The 12,043-nt window shown below is 34.6% G+C and overlaps 2 protein-coding genes and 1 non-coding gene across 3 annotated transcripts in view; 1 reads left to right on the forward strand and 2 right to left on the reverse strand.

Annotated features, from left to right (window-relative positions):
- The window catches only part of LOC136270207 (putative epidermal cell surface receptor), a 31,351-nt gene extending 22,354 nt beyond the window's left edge, over window positions 1-8,997 (reverse strand). The window contains exon 1 of the mRNA XM_066067114.1: window positions 8,929-8,997. The gene's annotated coding sequence lies outside the window, so the exon portion shown is untranslated. The remainder of the gene's footprint in view (window positions 1-8,928) is intronic.
- On the forward strand, window positions 7,894-7,966 carry Trnat-ggu (transfer RNA threonine (anticodon GGU)). Its single transcript has one exon. It is a non-coding gene; the product is annotated as a tRNA-Thr (tRNA).
- A 141-nt stretch (window positions 8,998-9,138) lies between the features above and the next one.
- On the reverse strand, window positions 9,139-11,028 carry LOC136269952 (putative uncharacterized protein DDB_G0271982). The gene is given in 4 exon segments (XM_066065886.1): window positions 9,139-9,262; window positions 10,253-10,293; window positions 10,692-10,791; window positions 10,979-11,028. Coding segments are annotated over 4 exon segments (315 nt in total).
- Window positions 11,029-12,043: the final 1,015 nt, after the last annotated feature.

Here is a 12,043-nt window from a genome sequence, read left to right on the forward strand (position 1 = left end):
CCAGTTTGTACACATGGCAGGGAAGTAATAAAAAACGATCTTAAATTAAAACCGGCTGTACTGAATTATTTGGTTTGAAAATTTTGACGCAATTTCAGACATTTTCTTACGATGTTTTCAAGAAATACATTTTATTTCCCTTTTGTTTAAAACTGTGAAATAAGATTAAAGGCTACTATATGATAACGTTATTGGTTTAAACCATTTATTCATTAGAACTAGCGGTAATTTTTCGACCAATTCTTCGAAGTCGACCTATTTATACTTTTTTTTATATTATGGCTAAAAACGGCCTCCTTCGCCCAATAAACCGTATCGACCTAAATTCCGTGAAATACGGTATATACACACGACACCAGAATACCGTTATTTCATCCAACAGGAAATTAATTGTAAAAACACAGTCTTTGCATTTAACTTTTTTTACTACAAGCCCATAGGGCAAGTGAGGTTACAAAATCTGGTAGCCCAAACAAAATTTTATTAGCCCAAATCAAGAACAATAAAAACAACTTGACAAAAAATGACCAGGTCCAGTACAATCTCCAGATTTAGCTTTATTAAGCTATTCAGAGTAGCTTCATTTAGCTATTTTGTCATACATTTTTCTTAAATCTGTAATTTTATCAGTATGTATAAAAAATCGCACTTTAGTCCAATGATAGTTTTTAACTTTGAACTGTTCTTTGAACAATGCATGTAAAGATTACTCATCAATTTGCGTCTCCTTAAGAGACTTTGCACTAAAAGTTTTGGGGCAACTGATTCATGACCACACAGTTACTTCTTGAATGAAATATAAAGCAGGTCAGTTATGGTAAACAAGATAATTGATTGGTAATAATTTATCACAATGAGAAGAAATCATACTTATCCACGCCTCATTGCACACAAAGTGGTAAACATTTACCCAAACAATGGAAATATATTTTTTGCTTATAAGTGATTAAAAGCTGCAGTGTTAAAACTATCTTTATTTAAGGTCAAGTTTATAATGGTCAGTTGTGCAAATATGAATAGCAAGTTAATTGCGATGTTTTGTCCATTTCTTACAATAAATATTTTCTTAAAAAACTGCATATAAATAGCTTTATCAAGCTATTTTGAATAGCTTTTTAAAGCTATATAGCTTTTTCAAGCTATATAGCTAAATCTGGAGATTGTACTGGACCTGATGACTTATCATATTAAATTATATGATATTAATATTTAGTTATCCTTTTTATTAAAAAAATTACCTTTCACGATTCATGATTTTTTTTATCTTTGATATGTTGTAGCCAGTGATAATAAGAAACTTCTATATAATACTGAATTCATGATTATTTCAAATTCTGCATGTTAAAAGCAGAAATGGGTCAATAAATATCTGATTCCTGATTATCAACTCAGGCCAAATAAAAAAAATATTCCTGTTTCCTGTCACTTGACCAAAAAAATTAGGGTAGGTAGGTAGGAAAAAAAAATTATTTTTAAAAAATATTTTATTTTTAAAAACTTGGAGCATGTGTGTAATAATGAGAGAGATGTATATTCCCAGTGTTCAGTATGTAAATAGATGATTTAAAATTTCCAAAGGTCTTTGTATTGTTGATGCATGTAATGTATAGAAAACAACAGGCAAAGAAAAAAAATATATTAATTTTTTAATTAAAAATAAAAACTAATATTATTTGCAAAATTTAATCTACGTGTATGAATGTATTTATCCTTTTCTGGATAAATATTTTTGTATTGTATTAGCTTTAATGTCAATATCAACATGATTAATTAAATCACTCTCTGTACTTCCGTGTATTTGGGGTATTAGTCCAACCCTTTGACCCACTTACTACCGTACGTTATGTAGAGGATTTGTTTAATTCTCAAGATAATATAGAAAGCAGTTTTATGATAATTTTAACATTTATTGCAGTTATTAACTTATAACAGGTTTTTGACTAACTGTAATATCAGGATTTAAAGTAATAAACATTGTTTTTGTAATTTCCAATATACAGTATGTTGTTGCATCACCCGTATTTATAACCCCTGAAGGTAAGATAGTCGCAAGTTATTCACCACAAGGTATATTTATGCAGTAAAAATGTCTGTAGATTAATTTTCTATCATTCTTTCGCCAGTGAGGTTAATTTACATGATTATGAACTCAGAAGACTTGGTCATCTTCACTTCTCTTTCTGAGGAAATTCTGGCGAAGTTACCGATCACCACCATGATCACAAAAAAACTTTTAGGGTCGGAGGGTAAAAAATAGGGTCGGTCGGGCGACAGGAAACAGGATTAATTTTTTTTTTGGCCTCATCTCCGTACTTTCAGTACTTTGATTCAACACGTTGTCAATGATAGACTGGCAATACTGCCAGACTGGCAATGCATAATATCGTAGGATAGAGACAAAGGACCAGTATGTTTCAATGACGAAGAAATAAGAGCTATTTGCATTATATCGCCCATTATGAATTCACGTTTGTACTCAAAATCCACTCCAAGAGATCCGATGATAGAAAGGGTCTTCTTGCTTCGCGAGCTGGGTTTTTCTAAAAATAGATTTTATGCTTAATATGGAACAAGGTTTTCCCCGTGTAAGTTGTTGGATTCATGGGCGGCGATTGAACAAAAACTACTTTGATTTGTTTTATTTTGTAAACATCAAGAAAAACTTTTCAAAAGCATTTCAAATTGACAATCACGCAAACAAAAGATGTTAATGCATGCACTATTTTCATTAGCGCATGAATAATGTAGTGCAAAATATTCGCAGAAATGGTTATGATAACAAGGACTCGCTTGCTTCGCGAGCCGACTCAAAAATGGTATCATAATTTCAATTACCGCCGGAAACAACGTACTAGCCCATCGGGCATGCGCGAAAATAATATTTGGTGGCCCGATCCTGATTTTACTAGCCTCGGTCAACGGGCTACCGCTTAATTTCGAAGACTGAAAACACAAAGCATTTGATTTATTCTACACCCAAGACCAGTGATTCCCACAAACGCAGACATTCACAAAAATTCCGTCATATTACATTCTACCCGGTTTCGTTTTCTTTTTTACTACGCAATAATAGCTTCCAGGGCTCATACACGAACGTGGGAAAAAAACTATTTTGATTGGGGTTGTAAAGAAATACCTCATACAGTACTGTACATTTTATTACTCACGATGTCATTACAAAAAGTATCATAGGGACAACTATCGAACAATAGTTCAAACGGATATATTTACATTCTACTGTATTTTTCCATTAAATTCCGTGATGTTTAAATGCCTCTAAATGCAACAAGTAGTCAAAGGTCAAATTGACGAGTTTTATTATGACGTCACAAACGTTGAACGTTGTAAACTGCAACGTCACAAGCGAAAATCAAAGTTCACGCTTGTGGCTGTTACTGTGGCTCTTCCATTTATATTAACTTACCCTTAGGATAAGATAGGAATTTTAAGGTATGAATCACATTTGCAGACAAGGCAAGAATTTAAAAAAAATGTAAATATAAGCATTAAATCATGATTTTTTGAAGTATACACTCTCATAACTGCAGCGGTGTGTGCATACAAATTTTCATAACGCGCTAACGCGCGTTACTCAATTTGTATGCGCACACCGCTGCAGTTATGAGAGTGTATACTTCAAAAAATCATGATTCAATGCTATAGAAAAGACCCAACCCTCATAGTAAACTGCTACAACAGTACAATGGATAAAAACAGTGAATTTTATATTTTACTGTTTAATTTTTTCAACTTCAAGTCTACGATTAGCCGATCCCGGGGGATAGGCCGGGGCTCGCTCATCGGAGAAAAAAAATACCGGCCTATGCCCCGTAAAATACAGTATATCATATGGGATATAAACCTACATTAAACTCTGAACCATTTGTGAGGCCAATGAAATCGCCCAGGGGTCAAAGTCTAAACAATCTGAAAGAATCAGCAATATGTCAAAATGCTTACATATCTAAGTAAAACCATATATATATCATAACATTTTATTTTTTGAATAATTAAGATATTTTCCTTTGTCGAATTGGAATCCCAATGTTGCCCCACCATAGTCCTCAAGATTTTGATTTGAAAGAATTTAAATCTACACTATCTGAGTTTGTTTTCGGTGAAAATACAGTTTTTCTAGGCAAGCGGTTTTTTGAAAAAAGATATTTTTAAATGTTTCCTATTTCTATATTCCTATGTATCGTAATGTACCGTGTATAATACACATTCATGTACAATATGCACCCTCCAAAGTTGACTTAAAAATTTCTTTTACAACAGCGGAGAAGTTGAAGATCATCATACATAGAGAAGAACGACAACGAAGCCTAATGCTTAAAAGTAATAATGTTTGCAGATATAAACCAAAATGACATCAAAAGAAATGATCAAATTGATTAAATATAGTCAAGGTCATTGATTGTTGTTAAATTAACATTGTGAATGTTAATGTAATTAACATGCTTGCACACAAGTTTCAGCTTTCCTGGCTAATTAGTTTCTTAGAAGAAGGTTTTTAAAGATTTACTCTATATATTCCTTTGTTAAACTTTCACCCCCCTATTGTGGCCCCACCCTACCCCCGGGGACCATGACTTTCACAACTTTGAATCTACACTACCTGAGGATGCTTCCACACAAGTTTCAGCTTTCCTGGCTGATTACTTTCTGAGAAGAAGATTTTTAAATATTTACTCTATATATTCCATTGTAAAATTTGACCCCCATGGTGGCCCCACCCTACCCCCGGGGGGTCATGATTTTCACAACTTTGAATCTACACTACCTGAGAATGCTTCCACACAAGTTTCAGCTTTCCTGGCTGATAAGTTTCTGAGAAGAAGATTTTTAAAGATTGACTCTATATATTCCTATGCAATACTTTGACCCCCTCCCCCCCCCCCCCATTGTGGCCCCACCCCACCCCTGGGGGTCATGAATTTCACAACTTTGAATCTACACTACCTGAGGATTCAACTCATTTAAAAATGAGACAAAAACGTTAAGGTAAATGGACACCTTTGAGCACTGGGCCGTCATTAAATTTTGTGTGCACGCAAAAAAATCTCCAATGGAGACCAAAGGTTCTTAGATGTTGCTATTTTTATAGGACAAAGGTTTACAATTGGAACCACAATTGGAATTGAAGGTTTGAAAATGGAAAAAAGTGATATCTTGAACTCTTGCAGCACCCCCCCCCCCCCCATACATCCCGGATCTTGCACCCATGAATTTCACTTTATATGCTTATCTGAAGTCGAAGCTGAGTGGACAGAGATTTTTGGACCTAAATGATCTACGATATGACACAAAAGACATTGTACAAAAATTTGACAAATAATGGTGTGAACATGCGTTTTATAAATGGGTTAATGGCATGAAAAGTGTGTGAACTTAAGACGTTTACTTTGAAAAAGAGTGACAGGTTTAAATTGCCTTTCAGTAATTTGAAGTCACCTGACTTCGTAGAAATATGAAATGGTGCTTCATAAATCCAATTTATGCAAAATAAAATCGCTGTATCTTTTGAAAACAACTTCAAAATCATATGATTTTTTGCATACTTATTTTTACATGATAGTAATTTAATAAAACATATATCAACCTATAAAGAACACAGTAATTTTGCCATAAATCACTTTGTCCGCAAACTTTTCTAACAACCCTCATATATTCCTATGTAAAGGATATACCTTCTATTGTGGCCCCAACCTACCCCTGGGGGTCATGTTTTTCACAACTCTAAATCTACATTACATGAGGATGCTTCATCTTTTCTGGCTGATTGGTTTCTGAGAAGATTTTTAAAGGTTTACTCTAAATATTCTATGTAAATCTTTGACCCCCATTGTTGCCCCACCTTACCCCCCCCCCCAACAATAATTTGTACCAATTTAAATCTACACTATCTGAGGATGCTTCTATACAAGTTTCAGCTTTTCTGGCCAAATGGTTTTTGAAGAGAAGATTTTTGAAAAATATCAACAAATTTTCAATAAATCCTAATTATCTCCCCTTGAAAGAGAGCGTGGCCCTTCATTTTAACAAACTTGGCTCCCCTTCACCCAATGATGCTTTGTGCCAAGGTGCTACCTGTATAGCATAAGCTCCCTCTGACTTCGTCTCAGTCAGCTAAAAAAAATATTTTATTTTAGATAGTTCCATAAATAAAATGATATATACATGTAGTTGCGTGTAGCTGTCAATTAATTTGTTACGCCTGGGAGATAACTAGCGTTTCAGACAGATACTTTCGTTAACCTGTAATTTATCGTCAGGACCATTGCACTGTTGACTTGCAGGACGACTCTTCTGCGGGGTTACGCGGTTTTACCTGAGACACCTGTTGCAATCTGGACCCCGGGGGTGCACCGAAAAATATAGGATCTGCGTTAACTGTACTGTATTACCACAGTTTTTCTTTTTAATTATTCAAATAATACTATGAGAGGAAAAATGCATGTAAAAGTTGAATTTTACCAGTAAAAAATAATTCCACTAGTTAAAATTTGCAAGTGGAAAAAGGTATTAATATCAATCCCTGTTTACATATTTTTAAAAATTAACATTATATATAGACTTAAGTAAGGGACTATATTTTGTGGCAGAAGGTTTTAAAGAAGAAAATGAACAGTTTTAGAGTACCATAACTTAAGCTTCCTTAATTATTTTAAGTGCAGACCAAACTTCCAGATAGTTTGTCCATTGGTATATCTTCGAGTTGTTCCGAAATACATATTTTATCAGGGTTGTCTCTAAGACCCGGGAGGAGGGGAATTCCCCCACCTATTATGCCTTAATTACCCGGCTATTATTGCATTTCAAACACAATGTAGCTATAAGAAAGACCCCCAGACCCCCCTGCTACTTTTTTATTTCCTCCTTCTACTTCCAATTAATTTTTAGAGAAAATTAACCCTGTTTTAACAATTTTTCAATATTTCCATTGACATATATTTGGCATATTAACTGATATTTCATAAAAGTTAAGAATAAATTAACTCCAATTCCAGCTTATTTATTGCCATATCAAATTTTATATCATAGACCCATACGTTTGGTTTTCTTTTCTGACAAGTTTACTATAATTTGAGAAAAAGTTTGAGACTTTTGAATAATTTCAATGCATGTTGAATCATAATGGCTAAAAATAGTGTTTTATCAGTGCAAAGAGACTATAATATCATTTAGGTGAGAATTGTACTTGATGGCATGGTTCACTGCTATAAAAAAAATTACAAAGTGAGGCAATTTGCATTTTCAGTGCAGAAAGATCATATTAAATACTCCATAGCACCGAAAGAAGCTAGTGTATAGACCCCAAAATTTTACTTTGATTTCTGTTAATCTATGCATGTACATTTTTAAAAAATAACGGGTACTTTAGAAAAAATTTCAAAGACTTTTAAATGCAGAACCCAATGTCCTTAAGTAATTGTGGTTTTGTGAATTTGATAAATCCAACACTAAATATTATTAGATAAACATTGATCACGCAAGGAGTCGAAAGCACCTGGTTACGCAATGGCAAATTCACTGTCAAGGACTTGTTTGATGCAAGAAATAGTGGTCTAAAAAAAATTATTATATGTCACCATGCAGGTTAACAGGTGTGTGACTGTCACTCTGTCAGTCAATAAATTGGGTCTCAATAGCTCAGTGGTTAGAGGGCTGGCACGGTACGCCAGAGGCCCTGGGTTCGAGTTCCGGTTGAGACCTGACTTTTCACCACCTGTTACATTTGGCGCCCAACATACAAATCCCACGGTCACTCCCTAAAACATTTCCTTAACTCGTAGAATTCTATTCATAAATTCAAGGACGAATTTCTACCAACAGGGGGAGTATGTCACCAGGTTAATAGGTGTGTAACTGTCAGTCAATATATTGGCTTGGGTCTCAATAGTTCAGTGGTTAGAGCGCTGGCATGGTACACCAGAGGCCCTGGGTTCGAGTCCCGGTTGAGACTTTACTTTTCAGGACCTGTTTCATACATATTCCAAAACATGGAAATTACATTAACAATAAGGTATTTTTTATGTTGAGTGTACATTGTACACTCATAAAACTCGCATAACACACATTTTCGGCAGTCATGTCGTGCAGCATTCGAAACATTTTGTTACTCGCTCTGAAAACTGTTGTTCGTCCCGCACTTCCCAATTTTGATTAAATTTTGGCTGAAAAAAGTTGGGTATTACACACACTTTTTAGACTTTACAGATTACAGTGATTACGATTGGTGCATTAAATATGGTCTCGACATTTAACGATATATAAGAATGGATTCCAAAGGCTAGCCACAACCAATTATTGGAACTAAAAAAAAATTAGTAAGACTACTCTTGATCGGTGCTTCATTTGTTGTTGTGAAAAATCATGTCAATAACATCACAACTCAAAATAGAAGAATTCTTATCAGCCCTCTTCAAGGTAAAACTTACAAATATTGCAATGAAAGTTTTTAACTTAATATAGGTATCTTGGCAATACAAGCTGTTCATTCTGACCTTATTCGTAGACCCTGTCTTGAAACTTCTTTGCTTGCGTAGTAACACAAAACTCTCAAATTATTATCATGGTTTTGTTTGTGTACAATATATATATAATTATATATACGTATTCAACCTATAATCATAACAAATCAGCATTGCCATACATCCCTACCGCATCTTGCACCCAAAAATCACAAAATATTTTATGAAGCTTGTATTACAGTTTTATCACTAATGAGCGAGCCATAACACATCAAATTTAAAGAATGACTGGAATAGCCTATAGCGACAGCATGTGTACCTGTGACGTCATATAGCACGTTAGGCCCAGAATCAACTTAAATGCGCAAAATTCGGTCGACTTTTCCATCAGACATAACCAAATTAAATAATACTTTTGCACAGTATCAGTATAAACATAGGAAATACTTATTACCTTCACGGCTTCAGCTTAGATCTGTTTGTCGAAGTGATGACTGTATGTTCAGCCTCCCGCCATGTACCTTCGGAAACCGACGGTTTTTCAAAAAGTTCCGAAATTTTATTTTCCATTACGAGCCCGATCTAATTATCCCGGTCATTATTCCAGTCGTTTTCACTTTCAGTGTATTATGTAGCATTTGACCAAACATTATAAAAAGTAATTCTAAATATATATAGTTGAGAAGTGACATTCTCTCTCTCTCTCTCTCTCTCTCTCTCTCTCTCTCTCTCTCTCTCTCTCTCTCTCTCTCTCTCTCTCTCTATCTCAGTCTGCATCCTTTTGCAGACTCCCATTCTGTGTAATTAACTGCAGGCTCCTACGTTCCGTTTTATAAAAAACTTTTCTCTTCACGAAAAAACATGTGTGTACAATATAATCGTCAAGTGCCTGTATTAACGTAACGTTATATTTCATATTTGCTGGTGGTGTTTTTCGGAAATTATAGATCAAGAATAGCTAGATACTTATGCAATATACATATTAAGCATGACTGTACGGTGGAAGTTTTCTATTTCTTTTTCTTTTCTTTTTTTTGCCAAAAAAAATCTAGATTGACCCCTAAAATCAACATTATTCTTTACTGAGTGTGTGTTTGTTGTTCTTTTTGTTTTTTGTTTTTTTTTACTAAAACAGCCTATATAAAGGAAGCTTTTTTCAGACACCATTGATGTAATGCTTGAACAAACAAAATATTCTCTTCAATGATCTGGCCAAGGCTATATAACGGATTGAAGGACTTTGCTTGATCAAAGTTGCGCTCTATATTTCCTATTAAAAAATGACTAAAACACCTATTTCACCGATTAAAATGATTGAATAATAATTACAATGTACGAATTTATAATTGAATAGCTTTACTCCTTACGTCATACAAAGTTAGATACATGTAAATTGATGAAAAATATTTCTTATGATAAATTGAAATACATATACTCTCTCCCTAGCTTTCTCTTTCTTACTCGCTCCTATTTCTTGTCTACTTACTAGTATATCATTTATCGTGATTGTGTGGTTTAGACATTTTCAGCGTGTTTTGGGTTGGGTGGTCCGAGAGATATTTGAATTTGCCAGGGTTGAGGTCCAAGGCATATTTTCGGTTACTTAAAAAAAAAAATTTCCAGAAGAAAGGGAGTTCCAGACCCCCCCCCCCCCCCCCACGACCACCCTCTTGATCACATCAATGTATTTCTGTTTATTTTTTCTCTTTCTATCCATCCTTTTTTCTACTTTTTTCTGTCTCTGTCTCTGCACATCTTTTACTTGCTTCTCTTGTTGCTCTCTCTCTCTCTCTCTCTCTCTCTCTCTCTCTCTCTCTCTCTCTGTATGTGCATGTTTAAGTCTAAATATCTCTACTTACATGTATAAACTTCCTAGTACATGTCTGTGTGTTTCTCCCTCTCTCTCTCTCTTTATCTGTCTCTCTGCATGTGTCTTTCACAGTGTCTCTGTCTCTGTCTATCTATCTCTGTCTGTCTGCCTCTCCATCTGATTGTCTGTCTGTCTGTCTGTCTGTCTGTCAAACTCTCTCTCTCTCTCTCTCTCTCTCTCTCTCTCTCTCTCTCTCTCTCTCTGTTGTACGTTTTTTCACTAAACATTTCTTGCAGCTATTGACCTACCCTTTATGCAGATATTAACTATAAATCTGTACGTAAGAATATCTCCCTATAATATTTTTAAAAGTACTATCCAATCAAAATATATCTTCTATCTTCTACCCTCTGTGCATCTGACTCTTTGTCTGTCTGTCTGTGTGGCTGTCTGTTTTCTCTCTCTCTCTCTCTCTCTCTCTCTCTCTCTCTCTCTCTCTCTCTCTCTCTCTCTCTCTCTCTCTCTCTGTGCTGTACGTTTTTCACTAAACATTTCTCGTTATTTATCCAGCCTATTGATCTATAATATGTATTTCCCCTTCCTTGTCTGCCCCTGTGCATCCATCTAGCTGTCTGTCTATTTCTGTCTGTCTCTCTCTCTGCATGTTTATCTCTATATATACCTCTATATCTACCTGTCTTTATCTCGCTCTCTCCCTTTCTCCCTGTCTGTCTTTTTGTCCATATGCCTGTCTGTCTCCCTCTCTTTTGCTGTCTCTGTATCTCTGTATATCTGTCACTCTGTATAGCTATTTCTCTGTATCTCTGTCTCTCCATCTGTCTGTCTTTGTTTGACCATCTCTTTCTGTCTGTCTGTCTGTCTGTCTGTCTCTCTCTCTCTCTCTCTCTCTCTCTCTCTCTCTCTCTCTCTCTCTCTCTCTCTCTCTCTGTATGTGCATATTTATTTAAGAAATAAGCTGCAATTTAAAAAGTTCATTAGAAATGAACTTGGTTGGTCAAGTGATCAAATATTGTGAAGCCCAGAAGAAGGGCTTTTTCAAAGATTTGATCATGTACCAGCCAAATTAATATTTGGTGAACTTTTTAATCATTTCTGAACATATCTCTCTCTCTCTCTCTCTCTCTCTCTTTCTCTCTCTCTCTCTGATGGCTGTGTATGTATGAAAAGCTCATCAGTCTCTAAACTATTTTATCTGTCTGATATAATATTTCATCCGTTTCTTTCTCTGATATGTTTACTTTAAATAAATGAAGTTATGAATATGAATAGTATATGGTACTGAATTGAACAATCTTTTATTTCTTATTATATATTTCCAGATGGCCTTTTATTTATAATACAGCTTAATTAGCATGCACAAATATCAGCTAGGCAGGTTATATATAAGTTATATTTATGCAACTACAATAATTAATGTTAATTCATACATTATGTAAGATGATCAAAGATCATAAAAAACGTACAGCTGGTTATAATTTAATCAAACTAAAATAAATTACAGGAATATAATTGAATATATAGTTATTATCTAATAAAAATTTTAATTTAAAACTATCACTAGCAACATTAATAGTTGTTCTCATCATTCCACTGTCTTGGTCATTATACACAAGCAATCTCTTTCTGTTTCAGATTTTATCTATATATTTTCTTTTATTTCATGTGTCTTATTTCAAATTTACATCATCCTCTCTTGGGCCCCCATTCTTCACTTTTTCTCTGTCCCTGGCTCGATAAT

This window comes from Magallana gigas, chromosome 7 (genome assembly GCF_963853765.1).
Source record: "Magallana gigas chromosome 7, xbMagGiga1.1, whole genome shotgun sequence".
NCBI lineage: Eukaryota > Metazoa > Mollusca > Bivalvia > Ostreida > Ostreidae > Magallana > Magallana gigas.